The sequence below is a fragment of the Notolepis coatsorum genome (genome assembly GCF_963971535.1).
Source record: "Notolepis coatsorum genome assembly, chromosome: 7".
Classification (NCBI taxonomy): domain Eukaryota; kingdom Metazoa; phylum Chordata; class Actinopteri; order Aulopiformes; family Paralepididae; genus Notolepis; species Notolepis coatsorum.
In genome coordinates, this window is record NC_140171.1 from 53,847,728 (window position 1) to 53,869,691 (window position 21,964).

A 21,964-nucleotide genomic window follows, 5' to 3' on the forward strand; every position below is an offset into this window, starting at 1 on the left:
AAAAAACACTAGTCCTGTCTACATTAGGGACAGTCTGAAACGGTAAAAAAGCCCCCGCTAACCCCCAACATTAGACACCGATTGACCGTCAGCATGAATGGTTAAGAGGAGGGAAGACAGTAAAGACAGCCCTCGGCGGGGTACATGGGGAACGGCGCCCCAACATTGTAGCATTAGCATTAGCTGCGCGCTAGGATACCTGGAAAAACATTCAAAAGAGAGTTATGACGACCATGTTTTCCCAAATATCCCGCCCTCGCGCCAATACATCACTCGGTCGTCTCACGAGACAACGAGCAGTATTACTCATGCTAGTATAGCGCAGGCCCTACCTGTGCATGACTTAGCTCGACTGCTAACCGTCGCGCAACGTCCCTCGGTCCGCTGTCACGCGACGAGGAAAACCCAGGACAGGACCGCTGCGCTGTTAGGATGTGCCGAGAAGGTTCCGGGGGCTGGTGAACTTCTGGCGAATTCCCAACATTGTGTAATTTCACCTTACGCTTCATAACAATCTCCAGTTCAAGAAGTGCATCTGAGCTGCTTCCGCTTGGAAACGAAATGAGGAAGGGTGAGGCGTGACCACTTCCGGTGTAATATAGGGCACATGGGAGTGGCGTGGTCACGTGCAAGTGGGTGCATTTGTTTTTGTTTCTCGTGCACGCTAGGTGTAAGGGGTTATCTCAGTAGGCAGAGCGGGACGCAAGGCCAGTTGATATGTAACAGAGAAATGTATGGCAAGTCGCTTTTCTTTTTTTCCCTGTGGCAACCTTGCCTCTAACCTGTACCCTGTGACCTGTGACATCCCAGAGGAGGCGTACCCGAAGCTGGCAGTGGAGACTCTGGAGGAGCTGGACTGGTGTCTGGACCAGCTGGAGACGCTGCAGACCAGAGACTCTGTCAGCGAGATGGCGTCCAACAAGGTGAGGACATCTAACGTCTTCATACAGGCCACAGCCAGGCACGCACACTGACGGAGCTGAGTCACATTCCCTCCTTGGAGGTTTTAAGTAGCATAGGCTGTCTGACGTGCTGACGGGCCTGGGATCTGTGGGTCTGAGGCTGTCTGACGGGCCTGGGATCTGTGGGTCTGAGGCTGTCTGACGGGCCTGGGATCTGTGGGTCTGAGGCTGTCTGACGTGCTGACGGGCCTGGGATCTGTGGGTCTGAGACTGTCTGACGGGCCTGGGATCTGTGGGTCTGAGGCTGTCTGACGGGCCTGGGATCTGTGGGTCTGAGGCTGTCTGACGTGCTGACGGGCCTGGGATCTGTGGGTCTGAGGCTGTCTGACGGGCCTGGGATCTGTGGGTCTGAGGCTGTCTGACGGGCCTGGGATTTGTGGGTCTGAGGCTGTCTGACGTGCTGACGGGCCTTGGATCTGTGGGTCTGAGACTGTCTGACGTGCTGACGGGCCTGGGATCTGTGGGTCTGAGACTGTCTGACGTGCTGACGGGCCTGGGATCTGTGGGTCTGAGGCTGTCTGACATGCTGACGGGCCTGGGATCTGTGGGTCTGAGGCTGTCTGACGTGCTGACGGGCCTGGGATCTGTGGGTCTGAGACTGTCTGACGTGCTGACGGGCCTGGGATCTGTGGGTCTGAGGCTGTCTGACATGCTGACGGGCCTGGGATCTGTGGGTCTGAGGCTGTCTGACGTGCTGACGGGCCTGGGATCTGTGGGTCTGAGACTGTCTGACGTGCTGACGGGCCTGGGATCTGTGGGTCTGAGACTGTCTGACGTGCTGACGGGCCTGGGATCTGTGGGTCTGAGACTGTCTGACGTGCTGACGGGCCTGGGATCTGTGGGTCTGAGACTGTCTGACATGCTGACGGGCCTGGGATCTGTGGGTCTGAGACTGTCTGACGTGCTGACAGGCCTGGGATCTGTGGGTCTGAGGCTGTCTGACGTGCTGACGGGCCTGGGATCTGTGGGTCTGAGGCTGTCTGACGTGCTGACGGGCCTGGGATCTGTGGGTCTGAGGCTGTCTGACATGCTGACGGGCCTGGGATCTGTGGGTCTGAGACTGTCTGACGTGCTGACGGGCCTGGGATCTGTGGGTCTGAGGCTGTCTGACGTGCTGACGTGCCTGGGATCTGTGGGTCTGAGGCTGTCTGACATGCTGACGGGCCTGGGATCTGTGGGTCTGAGGCTGTCTGACATGCTGACGGGCCTGGGATCTGTGGGTCTGAGGCTGTCTGACATGCTGACGGGCCTGGGATCTGTGGGTCTGAGACTGTCTGACGTGCTGACGGGCCTGGGATCTGTGGGTCTGAGGCTGTCTGACGTGCTGACGGGCCTGGGATCTGTGGGTCTGAGACTGTCTGACGGGCCTGGGATCTGTGGGTCTGAGGCTGTCTGACGGGCCTGGGATCTGTGGGTCTGAGGCTGTCTGCGGCTCGGCTCTGAAGACGGGGGAGACGTAGGAAAAGACAGATCAAGTTCAAGTTCAAGTTTGTTTATTATTTGTCAGAACAAAATACAGAATACTTTATAATGAAATGCTTGTTTCTGTACGAGCCCCTGGGAGTGTGTGTAAAAGAAAGTAAGTAAAAAAAAAATTAAGAATTAAAAAGTAGGTAAAGTCAATATACATATATTCAATATACAATACAGAGTAAAATGAGTAACAGTGAGGTAGAATGCAGAGGTACAAAACTTGGGGTAGGGTGCAAATGAGGGGCGGCTATGGCTCAGGGGTAGAGCGGGGCGTCCAATGATCGAAGGGTTTGTGGTTCGAATCCCGCTCAAGCCCATGTCCATCCCATTGCCGTTGTGTCCTTGGGCAAGACACTTAACCTACTTGCCTCGTATGAATGTGTATGCATGTGAATGAATGTTGGTGGTGGTCGGAGGGGCCGTAGGCGATGATTATTCACCACGCTTCCGTGAGTCTGCCTCAGGGCAGCTCTGGCTGCAATTGTAGCTTACCACCACCGGTATGACTGTGTATGAACGAATAATGGACTCTGTGAAGCGCTCTGAGTCAGAGAAGAGCGCTATATAAATCCAATCCATTATTATTATTATTATTATTATTATTATTATTATTATTATTATTATTATTATTAAATGAGGTATGAATGTGGTGCAAATCTCTTTAATAATAGATAAATATAACATGTGTTAAAGTGTCTAAAGTGAATAAAGTGAGTGTTAAGGTGAGTGTTTGTTTAAAGTGAGTGTGTACATGTAGATGATGGTTTGTTACATAGAGTCGTTGAGCATCCTGATGGCCTGGGGATAGAAGCTTCTTCTGAGTCTCTCTGTGCTTGCCATGAGACTCCATTATCGCTTGCCTGACCGCAGCAGTTCAAAGAGGCAGTTGTTTGGGTGTCTCGAGTCCTTAATAATTCTCTTAGCCTTACCCATGCACCGCTTGTTGTAAATGTTCTGGAGAGTGGGAAGCCCCCCTCCAATTGTGCGTTCGGCTGAACGGGCCACTCTCTGTAGTCTGCTACGGTCTTGTGCGGTGCTATTCCCAAACCAGGAGGTGATATTGCCAGTCAGGATGCTCTCTATTGTGCATGAGTAGAAGTTCTTGAGGATCTTCTGACTCACTTTGAACTTCCTTAGGCGCCTAAGGAAGTTGAGGCGTTGCCGTGCCTTCTTGATAACACTGTCAATGTGTGTGGTCCATGTCAAGTCCTCGGATATGTGGACTCCGAGGTACTTAAAACTGTTCACTCTCTCGACCGGTGCCCCGTCGATGCTGTGGGGGCTTTAGTCCCTGACCCCCGACCTCCTGAAGTCCACAATCATCTCTTTTGTTTTGCTGACGTTCAGGGAGAGGCTGTTCTCTTGACACCATCCCGCTAGAACCTTTACCTCTTCCAGGTAGGCCCTCTCATCGTTTGCAAAGATCAGGCCCAAAGATCCTCCTCACCTCATGTTCTGTTATCCTGAACACTGAGTCTCCATCGGCAGTGCCCCCCCCCCCCCCCTCCATTGCAATGGTTTGTAGGCTGGTGTTGTTATTCACAGCCTCAAACCTCGCATAGAAGGTATTGAGATCATTTGCCAATGAGATGTCACTGTTCAGCTTGAGGGAGGTGCCTTTGTAATCTGTCATCGTTCTGAGGCCCTGCCACAGGCTCTAGAGTCAGCCTGTTCATATTGAAGTAAAATTTTATCCCTGTAGCGCCATTTTGCCTCTATTACTGTCCTCCTTACGTTGTATCTCGCCACCTTGTGCTCATTCATGTTGCCTGTCACAAGCCCGGCATTGTATGCTGAGGTGCGCGCTTTCAGAGCTTCGTGGACGGATTTGTCTACCCAGGGCTTTTGATTTGGGTAGACTCTAATTGTGGTAGAGGGGATTGTTTCCTCTACCAAAGTACAAACAAAGTCCAGCACTGTTTCAGTGTAGTCATTAATATTGTCTGTGTTGTCGCGGAACACACTCCATTCTGTACATTCAAGTGCAGACTGTAGCGTCCCCTCTGACTCCAGAGTCCAGCGCTTGACCTCTCGCGTTACTACAGGGGCGCGCTTGAGTCTTTGTCTGTACTCCGGTAAAAGAAAGATGGCGTCATGGTCTGATTTGCCGAAAGGACTAGTAGCTTGAGACTTATACGCGCTCTTAAATTGCGAGTAGCAATGGTGTAGGTCTGGTGGAACAAGTCACATGCTGATAGAAATTTGGCAACACTTTTCTCAGATTAGCTCTATTGAAATCACCCACAACCACTATAGCAGCGTCAATGTTAGCTGCTTGGAGTTTGTTTACCTCGTCGTGAAGCGTGGAAAGTGCGACTCCAGTGTTTGCGTGGGGAGGAATATACACTCCGATCAGAATGACTGACGTTAATTCTCTCGGGAGAAAGAATGGTCGGCACTTGATGGATATATACTCCAGTTTTGGGGAGCAGTGGTTTGAAAGCTCCTTCACGTTGCCTGGATCACACCAATTGTTATTCAACATGAAGGCTATTCCACCGCCCCGATTTTTACCGGAATCTTCCTCTGTACGGTCTTTGCGATGAATGATCTGGATTAGCTGTCATCTGTCAGTGACTCAGGAGACAAGCGGGGAGACCTCAGGTTGAACCGTTCAGTGCATATTAGCATAGTAGGTAATAATATAGACGAGGTAGATTCCTTAGTAGCAGAGTGCATGATGGTGAAAGACGGTGCGCGGTACAGTACGAGGTACAGTACACTTGATGTAAACCATCGGGTGGAAAAGGTCTTGAAACTAAAAAGGTATCCTGCAGGAAGAGGACCAATATCTCCTGATGGTTCTGAACACAGAACACCACATGAACACAGTTCCTAACCTTTACATTATTTTACTTACTAGGCAAAGTGGTGCAGAGTGATGGGAGAACAAGGTGTTCCAGTGAAGGACAGAGCGTGTCTTCTCAATGGGCGGCTAGTGCAGCAACTTCTAGTTTTTTTAACGAAGCGGATTTCAGTACACCAGGCTTCAGTACACACACACACACACACACACACACACACACACACACACACACACACACACACACACACACACACACACACACACACACACACACACACACACACACACACACACACAGGCTCATGGAGGTTTCATATTATTATTATTATTATTATTGCACAGTATTTTGGAGGTCAGGGAGTTTGTTGCTTTGACACATACATGAGTGATATGCTCATTGGACTTCCTGACTGGCAGACCCCAGGTGGTGAGAGCAGGCAACTGCACCTCCTCATCCATCACCCTCAACATAGGGGCCCCCCAGGGCTGTGTTCTGAGTCCCCTCCTCTACTCCCTGTACACACACGACTGTGTGGCCCAGCGGAGTAGCAATACAATCATCAAATTTGCTGACGACACAGTGGTGGTGGGCCTGATCTCTGCCAACGACGAGAGGGCCTACCTGGAAGAGGTCAAGGTCCTGGCGGGATGGTGCCAGGAAAACAGCCTCTCCCTGAACGTCAGCAAAACAAAGGAGATGATTGTGGACTTCAGGAGGTCGGGGGTCAAGGACTACAGCCCCCTCAGCATCGACGGGGCACCGGTTGAGAGAGTCAACAGCTTTAAGTACCTCGGAGCCTACATATCCGAGGACTTGACATGGACCACACACATTGACAGTGTTGTGAAGAAGGCACGACAACGCCTCTACTTCCTCAGGCGCCTAAGGAAGTTCCAAGTCAGTCAGAAGATCCTTAAGAACTTCTACTCATGTACAATAGAGAGCATCTTGACCGGCAACATCACCTCCTGGTTTGGGAATAGCACTGCACAAGACCGAAGCAGACTACAAAGAGTGACACGTTCAGCCGAACGCACAATTGGAGGGGGGCTCCCCACCCTCCAGAACATTTACAACAAGCGTTGCAAGGGCAAGGCTAAGAGAATCATTAAAGACTCCAGTCACCCGAACAACTGCCTCTTTGAACTGCTGCGGTCAGGCAAGCGATACCGGAGTCTCAAGGCGAGCACAGAAAGACTCAGAAGAAGCTTCTATCCCCAGGCCATCAGGCTGCTAAACGAACAATGAATGAACACTACACAACAACAACCACCATAGATCCTCCCCTACACAACAACAACCACCAAACGCACATAGCACACACATCCACACGCACACACTCACTTTAAACAAACACACTGTAGCACCCACTCCACACACTTTATAGCACACACCCACTTTAAACAAACACACTGTAGCACCCACTCCCCACACTTTATATTTATTGATGAAGGATTGCACTACAACTCGTACACCTTACTGTAAATTGTACCTAAATTGTACCTCATCCCATTTCTGCTTTGCACTATATAGTACTGTACATTAGTACACTGCATAGTATTGTATATTATATGGTAACTCAGAACATTGTAAATATGTCTATACCGAACACTGTGACCTCATTTTCTTCTTCTAAACTACATGCTATACTATGTTATTTGATACTATCTTGTCTAGCACAGTCTCTGGAGCGTAACAGTAAGAAGCATTTTGTATGAAAGTATTCTGTACTTCTGTATGACAACTATTAAAGAAACTTGAAACTTGAAACATTCACACACAATTGCACATGCAAGGCACATGAATGAGCCCCCCCCCCCCCCCCCCTCCACACACGCACACACACACACTCCTCCCTTTTCTCTCCCATCGGCCAATCGGATCTCTCTCATCCACCAAGCCCCTGGAGTGGGGATAAGCTGATTGGATGAAGAGGGAACAGCATGCCGTAGAGGAGATACACAGAGAGTGCATATCTCCTCTCTCTCTCTCTCTCTCTCTCTCTCTCTCTCTCTCTCTCTCTCTCTCTCTCTCTCTCTCTCTCTCTCTCTCTCTCTCTCTCTCTCTCTCTCTCTCTCTCTCTCTCTCTCTCTCCATCTCTCTCTCTCTCTCTCTCTCCCTCTCCCTCTCTCTCTCTCTCTCCCTCTCTCTCTCTCCCTCTCTCTCTCTCTCTCCCTCCCTCTCTCCCTCTCTCTCTCCCTCTCTGTGTTTGTTTACACTTTACGCTGAGAGTCAGCAGTGAGGGGAGTAGCGGGGACGAGAGTCACACCCATGATGCACTCTGGTCACACGGTGCGCCCCCTGCTGGGACGACGTAAAACAGGACCTCGCGGAGGTCTTCAGCGGAGGATCTATAATGATCGACCGCGCTGAGCGACACTGTTTGGGATCACAATGCATCTGACGGATCCGTTAAGCGCTCAGGTGAACTGTCTGACCGTGCGGCTCGGATGTCTTTCCCACCTCCTGCATCCTGCTGCCCCCCCCCCCCCCCCCCCCTCTCTGGTCCGCTCCGTCTTCTCCCTGACTCCTCCTCCAGGTGAGTCTTCTCTCTGACTCCTCCAGGTGAGTCTTCTCTCTGACTCCTCCTCCAGGTGAGTCTTCTCTCTGACTCCTCCTCCAGGTGAGTCTTCTCTCTGACTCCTCCTCCAGGTGAGTCTTCTCTCTGACTCCTCCTCCAGGTGAGTCTTCTCTCTGACTCCTCCTCCAGGTGAGTCTTCTCTCTGACTCCTCCAGGTGAGTCTTCTCTCTCACTCCTCCTCCAGGTGAGTCTTCTCTCTGACTCCTCCTCCAGGTGAGTCTTCTCTCTGACTCCTCCTCCAGGTGAGTCTTCTCTCTGACTCCTCCTCCAGGTGAGTCTTCTCTCTGACTCCTCCTCCAGGTGAGTCTTCTCTCTGACTCCTCCTCCAGGTGAGTCTTCTCTCTGACTCCTCCAGGTGAGTCTTCTCTCTGACTCCTCCTCCAGGTGAGTCTTCTCTCTGACTCCTCCAGGTGAGTCTTCTCTCTGACTCCTCCTCCAGGTGAGTCTTCTCTCTGACTCCTCCTCCAGGTGAGTCTTCTCTCTGACTCCTCCTCCAGGTGAGTCTTCTCTCTGACTCCTCCTCCAGGTGAGTCTTCTCTCTGACTCCTCCTCCAGGTGAGTCTTCTCTCTGACTCCTCCTCCAGGTGAGTCTTCTCTCTGACTCCTCCTCCAGGTGAGTCTTCTCTCTGACTCCTCCTCCAGGTGAGTCTTCTCTCTGACTCCTCCTCCAGGTGAGTCTTCTCTCTGACTCCTCCTCCAGGTGAGTCTTCTCTCTGACTCCTCCTCCAGGTGAGTCTTCTCTCTGACTCCTCCTCCAGGTGAGTCTTCTCTCTGACTCCTCCTCCAGGTGAGTCTTCTCTCTGACTCCTCCAGGTGAGTCTTCTCTCTGACTCCTCCTCCAGGTGAGTCTTCTCTCTGACTCCTCCTCCAGGTGAGTCTTCTCTCTGACTCCTCCTCCAGGTGAGTCTTCTCTCTGACTCCTCCTCCAGGTGAGTCTTCTCTCTGACTCCTCCTCCAGGTGAGTCTTCTCTCTGACTCCTCCTCCAGGCGAGTCTTCTCTCTGACTCCTCCTCCAGGTGAGTCTTCTCTCTGACTCCTCCTCCAGGTTAGTCTTCTCTCTGACTCCTCCAGGTGAGTCTTCTCTCTGACTCCTCCTCCAGGTGAGTCTTCTCTCTGACTCCTCCTCCAGGTGAGTCTTCTCTCTGACTCCTCCAGGTGAGTCTTCTCTCTGACTCCTCCTCCAGGTGAGTCTTCTCTCTGACTCCTCCTCCAGGTGAGTCTTCTCTCTGACTCCTCCTCCAGGTGAGTCTTCTCTCTGACTCCTCCTCCAGGTGAGTCTTCTCTCTGACTCCTCCTCCAGGTGAGTCTTCTCTCTGACTCCTCCTCCAGGTGAGTCTTCTCTCTGACTCCTCCTCCAGGCGAGTCTTCTCTCTGACTCCTCCTCCAGGTGAGTCTTCTCTCTGACTCCTCCTCCAGGTGAGTCTTCTCTCTGACTCCTCCTCCAGGTGAGTCTTCTCTCTGACTCCTCCTCCAGGTGAGTCTTCTCTCTGACTCCTCCTCCAGGTGAGTCTTCTATCTGACTCCTCCTCCAGGTGAGTCTTCTCTCTGACTCCTCCAGGTGAGTCTTCTCTCTGACTCCTCCTCCAGGTGAGTCTTCTCTCTGACTCCTCCTCCAGGTGAGTCTTCTCTCTGACTCCTCCTCCAGGTGAGTCTTCTCTCTGACTCCTCCTCCAGGTGAGTCTTCTCTCTGACTCCTCCTCCAGGTGAGTCTTCTCTCTGACTCCTCCTCCAGGTGAGTCTTCTCTCTGACTCCTCCTCCAGGTGAGTCTTCTCTCTGACTCCTCCTCCAGGTGAGTCTTCTCTCTGACTCCTCCTCCAGGTGAGTCTTCTCTCTGACTCCTCCTCCAGGTGAGTCTTCTCTCTGACTCCTCCAGGTGAGTCTTCTCTCTGACTCCTCCTCCAGGTGAGTCTTCTCTCTGACTCCTCCTCCAGGTGAGTCTTCTCTCTGACTCCTCCTCCAGGTGAGTCTTCTCTCTGACTCCTCCTCCAGGTGAGTCTTCTCTCTGACTCCTCCTCCAGGTGAGTCTTCTCTCTGACTCCTCCTCCAGGTGAGTCTTCTCTCTGACTCCTCCTCCAGGTGAGTCTTCTCTCTGACTCCTCCAGGTGAGTCTTCTCTCTGACTCCTCCTCCAGGTGAGTCTTCTCTCTGACTCCTCCTCCAGGTGAGTCTTCTCTCTGACTCCTCCTCCAGGTGAGTCTTCTCTCTGACTCCTCCTCCAGGTGAGTCTTCTATCTGACTCCTCCTCCAGGTGAGTCTTCTCTCTGACTCCTCCTCCAGGTGAGTCTTCTCTCTGACTCCTCCTCCAGGTGAGTCTTCTCTCTGACTCCTCCTCCAGGTGAGTCTTCTCTCTGACTCCTCCTCCAGGTGAGTCTTCTCTCTGACTCCTCCTCCAGGTGAGTCTTCTCTCTGACTCCTCCAGGTGAGTCTTCTCTCTGACTCCTCCTCCAGGTGAGTCTTCTCTCTGACTCCTCCTCCAGGTGAGTCTTCTCTCTTCTCTCTGACTCCTCCTCCAGGTGAGTCTTCTCTCTGACTCCTCCTCCAGGTGAGTCTTCTCTCTGACTCCTCCTCCAGGTGAGTCTTCTCTCTGACTCCTCCTCCAGGTGAGTCTTCTCTCTGACTCCTCCAGGTGAGTCTTCTCTCTGACTCCTCCTCCAGGTGAGTCTTCTCTCTGACTCCTCCTCCAGGTGAGTCTTCTCTCTGACTCCTCCTCCAGGTGAGTCTTCTCTCTGACTCCTCCTCCAGGTGAGTCTTCTCTCTGACTCCTTCTCCAGGTGAGTCTTCTCTCTGACTCCTCCTCCAGGTGAGTCTTCTCTCTGACTCCTCCAGGTGAGTCTTCTCTCTGACTCCTCCTCCAGGTGAGTCTTCTCTCTGACTCCTCCTCCAGGTGAGTCTTCTCACTGGCCCCTCCCTCCTGCACTGGCCCCTGTGGCCCCTCCCTCCTGCACTGGCCCCTGTGGCCCCTCCCTCCTGCACTGGCCCCTCTAGGCCCCTCCCTCCTGCACTGGCCCCTCCCTCCTGCACTGGCCCCTCTGGCCCCTCCCTCCTGCACTGGCCCCTCTAGGCCCCTCCCTCCTGCACTGGCCCCTGTGGCCCCTCCCTCCTGCACTGGCCCCTCCCTCCTGCACTGGCCCCTGTGGCCCCTCCCTCCTGCACTGGCCCCTGTGGCCCCTCCCTCCTGCACTGGCCCCTGTGGCCCCTCCCTCCTGCACTGGCCCCTGTGGCCCCTCCCTCCTGCACTGGCCCCTCCCTCCTGCACTGGCCCCTGTGGCCCCTCCCTCCTGCACTGGCCCCTGTGGCCCCTCCCTCCTGCACTGGCCCCTCTGGCCCCTCCCTCCTGCACTGGCCCCTCTGGCCCCTCCCTCCTGCACTGGCCCCTGTGGCCCCTCCCTCCTGCACTGGCCCCTCTGGCCCCTCCCTCCTGCACTGGCCCCTCTAGGCCCCTCTCTCCTGCACTGGCCCCTCCCTCCTGCACTGGCCCCTCTGGCCCCTCCCTCCTGCACTGGCCCCTGTGGCCCCTCCCTCCTGCACTGGCCCCTGTGGCCCCTCCCTCCTGCACTGGCCCCTCCCTCCTGCACTGGCCCCTGTGGCCCCTCCCTCCTGCACTGGCCCCTGTGGCCCCTCCCTCCTGCACTGGCCCCTCCCTCCTGCACTGGCCCCTGTGGCCCCTCCCTCCTGCACTGGCCCCTCCCTCCTGCACTGGCCCCTCTGGCCCCTCCCTCCTGCACTGGCCCCTGTGGCCCCTCCCTCCTGCACTGGCCCCTCTGGCCCCTCCCTCCTGCACTGGCCCCTGTGGCCCCTCCCTCCTGCACTGGCCCCTGTGGCCCCTCCCTCCTGCACTGGCCCCTGTGGGCCCTCCCTCCTGCACTGGCCCCTGTGGCCCCTCCCTCCTGCACTGGCCCCTGTGGGGCCCTCATAACCCTGGCATAGAGTGAGGATCGCCACAGTAATGACAATGTGATTGAACGAGAGGTTCTAAATGGGATCCATTCATTGCAGTGTGCAGGCATTTTGACAATACGCACTTGTTGTATGACTGTACAGGATGTTGTCTGACTGTACAGGATGTTGTCTGACTGTACAGGATGTTGTATGACTGTACAGGATGTTGTCTGACTGTACAGGATGTTGTCTGACTGTACAGGATGTTGTCTGACTGTACAGGATGTTGTATGACTGTACAGGATGTTGTATGACTGTACAGGATGTTGTCTGACTGTACAGGATGTTGTATGACTGTACAGGATGTTGTGTGACTGTACAGGATGTTGTCTGACTGTACAGGATGTTGTGTGACTGTACAGGATGTTGTCTGACTGTACAGGATGTTGTATGACTGTACAGGATGTTGTATCACTGTACAGGATGTTGTCTGACTGTACAGGACGTTGTATGACTGTACAGGATGTTGTATGACTGTACAGGACGTTGTATGACTGTACAGGATGTTGTATGACTGTACAGGATGTTGTGTGACTGTACAGGATGGTGTCTGACTGTACAGGATGTTGTATGACTGTACAGGATGTTGTATGACTGTACAGGATGTTGTATGACTGTACAGGATGTTGTCTGACTGTACAGGACGTTGTATGACTGTACAGGATGTTGTATGACTGTACAGGATGTTGTGTGACTGTACAGGATGTTGTGTGACTGTACAGGATGTTGTATGACTGTACAGGATGTTGTATGACTGTACAGGATGTTGTATGACTGTACAGGATGTTGTATGACTGTACAGGATGTTGTGTGACTGTACAGGATGTTGTGTGACTGTACAGGATGTTGTGTGACTGTACAGGATGTTGTCTGACTGTACAGGATGTTGTGTGACTGTACAGGATGTTGTATGACTGTACAGGATGTTGTATGACTGTACAGGATGTTGTATGACTGTACAGGATGTTGTCTGACTGTACAGGATGTTGTATGACTGTACAGGATGTTGTCTGACTGTACAGGATGTTGTATGACTGTACAGGATGTTGTATGACTGTACAGGATGTTGTATGACTGTACAGGATGTTGTCTGACTGTACAGGATGTTGTATGACTGTACAGGACGTTGTGTGACTGTACAGGATGTTGTATGACTGTACAGGATGTTGTATGACTGTACAGGATGTTGTATGACTGTACAGGATGTTGTGTGACTGTACAGGATGTTGTATGACTGTACAGGATGTTGTATGACTGTACAGGATGTTGTATGACTGTACAGGATGTTGTATGACTGTACAGGATGTTGTATGACTGTACAGGACGTTCCACGACTACCTTTTTTACTTTCAAAAGTATTTTACGTTATTTACATTATTCATATAAACAAATGAAACGAACAAAGACATTTGTGTCGCCAGGAGAAATGTACTGTTCTGTGTGAGTTCTATCTGAGTGGTCTCTGTGTTCTGTGTTCTGTGTTCTGTGTGAGTTCTCTCTGAGTGGTCTCTGTGTTCTGTGTGAGTTCTATCTGAGTGGTCTCTGTGTTCTGTGTGAGTTCTCTCTGAGTGGTCTCTGTGTTCTGTGTGAGTTCTCTCTGAGTGGTCTCTGTGTTCTGTGTGAGTTCTCTCTGAGTGGTCTCTGTGTTCTGTGTGAGTTCTATCTGAGTGGTCTCTGTGTTCTGTGTGAGTTCTCTCTGAGTGGTCTCTGTGTTCTGTGTGAGTTCTCTCTGAGTGGTCTCTGTGTTCTGTGTGAGTTCTATCTGAGTGGTCTCTGTGTTCTGTGTGAGTTCTCTCTGAGTGGTCTCTGTGTTCTGTGTGAGTTCTCTCTGAGTGGTCTCTGTGTTCTGTGTGAGTTCTCTCTGAGTGGTCTCTGTGTTCTGTGTGAGTTCTATCTGAGTGGTCTCTGTGTTCTGTGTGAGTTCTCTCTGAGTGGTCTCTGTGTTCTGTGTGAGTTCTCTCTGAGTGGTCTCTGTGTTCTGTGTGAGTTCTCTCTGAGTGGTCTCTGTGTTCTGTGTGAGTTCTCTCTGAGTGGTCTCTGTGTTCTGTGTGAGTTCTCTCTGAGTGGTCTCTGTGTTCTGTGTGAGTTCTCTCTGAGTGGTCTCTGTGTTCTGTGTGAGTTCTCTCTGAGTGGTCTCTGTGTTCTGTGTGAGTTCTCTCTGAGTGGTCTCTGTGTTCTGTGTGAGTTCTCTCTGAGTGGTCTCTGTGTTCTGTGTGAGTTCTCTCTGAGTGGTCTCTGTGTTCTGTGTGAGTTCTCTCTGAGTGGTCTCTGTGTTCTGTGTGAGTTCTCTCTGAGTGGTCTCTGTGTTCTGTGTGAGTTCTCTCTGAGTGGTCTCCGTGTTCTGTGTGAGTTCTATCTGAGTGGTCTCTGTGTTCTGTGTGAGTTCTCTCTGAGTGGTCTCTGTGTTCTGTGTGAGTTCTCTCTGAGTGGTCTCTGTGTTCTGTGTGAGTTCTCTCTGAGTGGTCTCTGTGTTCTGTGTGAGTTCTCTCTGAGTGGTCTCTGTGTTCTGTGTGAGTTCTCTCTGAGTGGTCTCTGTGTTCTGTGTGAGTTCTCTCTGAGTGGTCTCTGTGTTCTGTGTGAGTTCTCTCTGAGTGGTCTCTGTGTTCTGTGTGAGTTCTCTCTGAGTGGTCTCTGTGTTCTGTGTGAGTTCTCTCTGAGTGGTCTCTGTGTTCTGTGTGAGTTCTCTCTGAGTGGTCTCTGTGTTCTGTGTGAGTTCTCTCTGAGTGGTCTCTGTGTTCTGTGTGAGTTCTCTCTGAGTGGTCTCTGTGTTCTGTGTGAGTTCTCTCTGAGTGGTCTCTGTGTTCTGTGTGAGTTCTCTCTGAGTGGTCTCTGTGTTCTGTGTGAGTTCTCTCTGAGTGGTCTCTGTGTTCTGTGTGAGTTCTCTCTGAGTGGTCTCTGTGTTCTGTGTTCTGTGTGAGTTCTCTCTGAGTGGTCTCTGTGTTCTGTGTGAGTTCTCTCTGAGTGGTCTCTGTGTTCTGTGTGAGTTCTCTCTGAGTGGTCTCTGTGTTCTGTGTGAGTTCTCTCTGAGTGGTCTCTGTGTTCTGTGTGAGTTCTCTCTGAGTGGTCTCTGTGTTCTGTGTGAGTTCTCTCTGAGTGGTCTCTGTGTTCTGTGTGAGTTCTCTCTGAGTGGTCTCTGTGTTCTGTGTGAGTTCTCTCTGAGTGGTCTCTGTGTTCTGTGTGAGTTCTCTCTGAGTGGTCTCTGTGTTCTGTGTGAGTTCTCTCTGAGTGGTCTCTGTGTTCTGTGTGAGTTCTCTCTGAGTGGTCTCTGTGTTCTGTGTTCTGTGTGAGTTCTCTCTGAGTGGTCTCTGTGTTCTGTGTGAGTTCTCTCTGAGTGGTCTCTGTGTTCTGTGTGAGTTCTCTCTGAGTGGTCTCTGTGTTCTGTGTGAGTTCTCTCTGAGTGGTCTCTGTGTTCTGTGTGAGTTCTCTCTGAGTGGTCTCTGTGTTCTGTGTGAGTTCTCTCTGAGTGGTCTCTGTGTTCTGTGTGAGTTCTCTCTGAGTGGTCTCTGTGTTCTGTGTGAGTTCTCTCTGAGTGGTCTCTGTGTTCTGTGTGAGTTCTCTCTGAGTGGTCTCTGTGTTCTGTGTGAGTTCTCACTGAGTGGTCTCTGTGTTCTGTGTGAGTTCTCTCTGAGTGGTCTCTGTGCTCTGTGTGAGTTCTCTCTGAGTGGTCTCTGTGTTCTGTGTGAGTTCTCTCTGAGTGGTCTCTGTGTTCTGTGTGAGTTCTCTCTGAGTGGTCTCTGTGTTCTGTGTGAGTTCTCTCTGAGTGGTCTCTGTGTTCTGTGTGAGTTCTCTCTGAGTGGTCTCTGTGTTCTGTGTGAGTTCTCTCTGAGTGGTCTCTGTGTTCTGTGTGAGTTCTCTCTGAGTGGTCTCTGTGTTCTGTGTGAGTTCTCTCTGAGTGGTCTCTGTGTTCTGTGCTCTGTGCCCCGCAGTTCAAGAGGATGCTGAACAGAGAGCTGACCCAGCTGTCAGAGACCAGTCGCTCGGGCAACCAGGTGTCAGAGTTCATCGCCAGCACATTCTTAGGTGAGTGTACGAAATAGGGGCGGGGCAAATTATGTAGATTTGTATCAATCGCATTGCATTGTGGGACTTGTCTTTTTTTGAAAGACACCTTTTTGTTGTCTAAATCTAAATCAATAATAAAAACACAAATGTTAATCAGAATCAGAATCAGAAAGGTCTTTATTGCCAAGTAAGTTTGCACATACAAGGAATTCATTTTGGTCGTTTGGTGCGACATTCACAGACAATTACAGTAAGTCTGTGAAATTATTTCAGAATTACTGGCCCCTGTGGCCCCTCCCTCCTGCACTGGCCCCTCTGGCCCCTCCCTCCTGCACTGGCCCCTCTGGCCCCAGATTACAGTCCAATACAGATTACAGTCCAATACAGATTACAGTCTAATACAGATTACAGTCCAATACAGATTACAGTCTATTACAGATTACAGTCCAATACAGATTACAGTCCAATACAGATTACAGTCCAATACAGATTACAGTCCAATACAGATTACAGTCCAATACAGATTACTAGTCGACTAATCGGTCGAAAGGAGCCGTAGTCGACTGGCCAACCTCTTAGTCGGATATAATATATATATATTTTTTTTATCATTATTTCCAAAAGAAAAGAGGCCTAGAAGCGTGGCTAACGCTAATGGCACGCATACCAGAGGTTAACTGCCTAAGAAAACAGGCACAGAGGCACTGAAAGAGGATTTCACCCGTCTGATGAACACACTATACTAGACAAATATCAAGATGTATCCATCAGTGGACCAATTGCATGCTTTTGCAGAGGACAAGAAGCCTTCAGTCGACTCCTTCAGACATTAAGCACCCCCACAGCGCAAATGGAATGATACAAAAGAAAATTTAATATTATACTTTTTTTTTTTTGCTTTTTTTTTTTCAAAATATAGTCGACTAACGGCAAATTTTGGCCAATCCTAGTCGACCATCCAAATCCTTAGTCGGGGACAGCCCTACAGTCCAATACAGATTACAGTCCAATACAGATTACAGTCCAATAGATTACAGTCCAATACAGATTACAGTCCAATACAGATTACATTTACATTTAGTCATTTAGCTGACGCTTTTATCCAAAGCGACTTACAAGTTCTGTACGACAAGTCATCAGGAAGGGCACAACTCTATCAGCTGAGCAACAATGTTCATCAAAGTGTTGAGTGCTACAGTGTAGGTTAGTTTATTAGGACAAGTGCATGACAGTAGGGTTAGTTAGGGTTAGATATTATTTTTTTATTTAATTTTATTTAAAAAATTTGTATTCAGATAATGGTTAAAGAAGTGCGTCTTTAGTCGACGGCGAAATATTGGACGGCTGTCCTAACTGGGGTGGGTAGTTCATTCCACCATTGTGGGGCAAGGACTGAGAATAGGCGACTTCTCTTTGATGACCCTCCGGGAGCTTGGATAGGAGTGGGTCTGAGACGGCCAGAAGATGCAGAGCGTAGGGGTCTTGAGGGTGTGTAGTTAGAAACCATTGACCGGAGGTAGGCGGGAGCGGTTCCCAGATTACAGTCCAATACAGATTAGCATGCAGTCCAATACAGATTACAGTCCAATACAGATTACAGTCCAATACAGATTACAGTCCAATACAGATTACCAGACAGTCCAATACAGATTACCAGACAGTCCAATACAGATTACCATGCAGTCCAATACAGATTACCCTGCAGTCCAATACAGATTACAGTCCAATACAGATTACAGTCCAATACAGATTACAGTCCAATACAGATTACCATGCAGTCCAATACATATTACAGTCCAATACAGATTACAGTCCAATACAGATTACAGTCCAATACAGATTACCATGCAGTCCAATACAGATTACAGTCCAATACATATTACCATGCAGTCCAATACAGATTACAGTCCAATACAGATTACAGTCCAATACAGATTACAGTCCAATACAGATTACCATGCAGTCCAATACAGATTACAGTCCAATACAGATTACAGTCCAATACAGATTACCAGGCAGTCCAATACAGATTACAGTCCAATACAGATTACAGTCCAATACAGATTACAGTCCAATACAGATTACAGTCCAATACAGATGACCAGACAGTCCAATACAGATTACAGTCCAATACAGATTACAGTCCAATACAGATTACAGTCCAATACAGATTACAGTCCAATACAGATTGCAGTCCAATACAGATTACAGTCCAATACAGATTACAGTCCAATACAGATTACAGTCCAATACATATTACCATGCAGTCCAATACAGATTACAGTCCAATACAGATTACAGTCCAATACAGATTGCAGTCCAATACAGATTACCATGCAATCCAATACAGATTGCAGTCCAATACAGATTACAGTCCAATACAGATTACAGTCCAATACAGATTACAGTCCAATACAGATTAATACAGATTACCAGACAGTCCAATACAGATTACAGTCCAATACAGATTACAGTCCAATACAGATTGCAGTCCAATACAGATTACAGTCCAATACAGATTACAGTCCAATACAGATTACAGTCCAATACAGTTTACCATGCAGTCCAATACAGATTACAGTCCAATACAGATTACCATGCAGTCCAATACAGATTACAGTCCAATACAGATTACAGTCCAATACAGATTACAGTCCAATACAGATTACCATGCAGTCCAATAAAGATTACAGTCCAATACAGATTACAGTCCAATACAGATTACCATGCAGTCCAATACAGAGTACAGTCCAATACAGATTACAGTCCAATACAGATTACAGTCCAATATAGATTACCAGGCAGTCCAATACAGATTACAGTCCAATACAGATTACAGTCCAATACAGATTACAGTCCAATACAGATTACAGTCCAATACAGATTACCATGCAGTCCAATACAGATTACAGTCCAATACAGATTACAGTCCAATACAGATTACCATGCAGTCCAATACAGATTACAGTCCAATACAGATGACCAGACAGTCCAATACAGATTACAGTCCAATACAGATTACCATGCAATCCAATACAGATTGCAGTCCAATACAGATTGCAGTCCAATACAGATTACAGTCCAATACAGATTGCAGTCCAATACAGATTACAGTCCAATACAGATTGCAGTCCAATACAGATTACAGTCCAATACAGATTACAGTCCAATACAGATTACCAGACAGTCCAATACAGATTACAGTCCAATACAGATTACAATCCAATACAGATTACAGTCCAATACAGATGACCAGGCAGTCCAATACAGATTACAGTCCAATACAGATTACAGTCCAATACAGATTCCCAGACAGTCCAATACAGATTACCAGACAGTCCAATACAGATTACCATGCAGTCCAATACAGATTACAGTCCAATACAGATTACAGTCTAATACAGATTACAGTCCAATACAGATTGCAGTCCAATACAGATTACAGTCCAATACAGATTACAGTCCAATACAGATTACAGTCCAATACAGATTACCAGACAGTCCAATACAGATTACCATGCAGTCCAATACAGATTACCATGCAGTCCAATACAGATTACAGTCTAATACAGATTACAGTCCAATACAGATTACAGTCCAATACTGATTACAGTCCAATACAGATTACAGTCCAATACAGATTACCATGCAGTCCAATACAGATTACAGTCCAATACAGATTACAGTCTAATACAGATTACAGTCCAATACAGATTACAGTCCAATACAGATTACAGTCCAATACAGATTGCAGTCCAATACAGATTGCAGTCCAATACAGATTACAGTCCAATACAGATTACAGTCCAATACAGATTACAGTCCAATACAGATTACAGTCCAATACAGATTACCATGCAGTCCAATACGACAGACTGAATTAACATGTGGTTTTCTATACCTAAACAGATGTAGTGATATATCAATATAGAGAAAGGTCTGTCTGATTATGTTGATGTATTGTCTCCTCTATATCGTCCAGTCCTTGTATAAAGTAGGCCTGTAGCCAACTGTTTACCAGTAAGTAGGGTTAAGTAGGTCGGGTTAGATGGATGTAACGGTCAATCAATATAGGCTTTTTACAGATATATCGATTGTCAGCAAAAGTCGCAGAAAATACCTCACGACAATAGCAAAATAAATGCAGAAATCTGTGGCTTGCTAAAACAGTCTTTTATGTTTTTGTTCTAATAGAGCATGCCTACTTTCTATCTTTGTTTGAAAGACTTGTTGATATATCTAATGGTTATTGTTTTTATGTTTGTGTGAGACAGAAATTGTTTTCTTAGTTTGAAAAATTGTGAAAATAAAAGTAAGCTTATACTTCAATCTTTACCCTTTTTTCCGAATTATAATAAACGTATAATATAATCAAAAATATTTTGGTTAACGTGAACTCTCAAATATAAAATCGGGTATGGAGGAGGGGTCGGGTGCTGATCCTGGGGGTCCTGGGAGGTCCTGGGGGGTCCGGGAGGTCCTGGGAGGTCCTGGGGGACACACTGTGGTGACGTGGAGGTGACATCACTGAGCAGCCACACTGGATACTGACCTGTGCTCACGGTGGAGATGATGGTGATCTATCTGGCGCTGACCTGTGCTCACGGTGGATATGATGGTCATCTATCTGGCGCTGACCTGTGCTCACGGTGGAGATGATGGTGATCTATCTGGCGCTGACCTGTGCTCACGGTGGAGATGATGGTGATCTATCTGGCGCTGACCTGTGCTCACGGTGGAGATGATGGTGATCTATCTGGCGCTGACCTGTGCTCACGGTGGAGATGATGGTGATCTATCTGGCGCTGACCTGTGCTCATGGTGGAGATGATGGTGATCTATCTGGCGCTGACCTGTGCTCACGGTGGAGATGATGGTGATCTATCTGGCGCTGACCTGTGCTCACGGTGGAGATGATGGTGATCTATCTGGCGCTGACCTGTGCTCACGGTGGAGATGATGGTGATCTATCTGGCGCTGACCTGTGCTCACGGTGGAGATGATGGTGATCTATCTGGCGCTGACCTGTGCTCACGGTGGAGATGATGGTGATCTATCTGGCGCTGACCTGTGCTCACGGTGGAGATGATGGTGATCTATCTGGCGCTGACCTGTGCTCACGGTGGAGATGATGGTGATCTATCTGGCGCTGACCTGTGCTCACGGTGGAGATGATGGTGATCTATCTGGCGCTGACCTGTGCTCACGGTGGAGATGATGGTGATCTATCTGGCGCTGACCTGTGCTCACGGTGGAGATGATGGTGATCTATCTGGCGCTGACCTGTGCTCATGGTGGAGATGATGGTGATCTATCTGGCGCTGACCTGTGCTCACGGTGGAGATGATGGTGATCTATCTGGCGCTGACCTGTGCTCACGGTGGAGATGATGGTGATCTATCTGGCGCTGACCTGTGCTCACGGTGGAGATGATGGTGATCTATCTGGCGCTGACCTGTGCTCACGGTGGAGGTGAGACATGAGAGAGAGGTGAGACATGAGAGAGAGGTGAGACATGAGAGAGAGACATGAGAGAGAGGTGAGACATGAGAGATCCCAATGTTAGTCGTTGTGCCAATTCCCAATCCCCCCTTCCTGGTCGTTGCGCACTCTGCCCCCTACCATCGGTCTGGGAGGGCGGAGACTATCACATGCTTCCTCCGACACATGTGTAGCCAGCCCACCACTTCTTTTCACCTGGCAGCGCGGACTCTCACTGGGGGAGTGTAACGTGTGGAAGGTCACACTACCTCTCCTAGATCCTTCCCTCGCTGTGCAGGCGCCCCGACCGAACTGTAGGAGTCGCTGTCCACACCACTTCCCTCCCGCTGACTCTGCCAATCGAGCCAGTATGACGGCCGCCTAAGCCGGAGGCAACGGCGACAGCCGGATTCGATACCAGTGTCTCTCGCGTTGGTGACGAGCGCTTAGTCCGCTGCGCCACCCAGCCGCCCGTAATATCACTTCTATGTGTTCCTCTGATGCCGTGTGGTTTTCGTAGAGCAGACACTTGCTGCGTTTTTGTGTCCGTTAGAAATCATTGTGTGGATTTTGAAACATTTAGCATGATGTATATTATGTAGATGTTTCTGGGTATAATATGGCAATACTTGGACATTAGGGTGAGTTGTTGTTTGGTCGATCCTGTATGTGTTCTGTGTTGCACCGGCCGCATCTCAGAGGCCAGCGATATACCCACA

The 21,964-nt window shown here is 49.4% G+C and overlaps 1 protein-coding gene across 1 annotated transcript in view; it reads left to right on the forward strand.

The window, feature by feature from the left end:
• The window catches only part of LOC311231660 (3',5'-cyclic-AMP phosphodiesterase 4C-like), a gene marked incomplete at both ends in the record, with an annotated part of 259,689 nt that overhangs the window by 215,296 nt on the left and 22,429 nt on the right, over positions 1-21,964 (forward strand). Inside the window, 2 exons of the mRNA XM_084318288.1 lie at positions 811-923; positions 15,689-15,782. Of these exons, the coding sequence (XP_084174414.1) occupies positions 811-923; positions 15,689-15,782 (207 nt within the window). The remainder of the gene's footprint in view (positions 1-810; positions 924-15,688; positions 15,783-21,964) is intronic.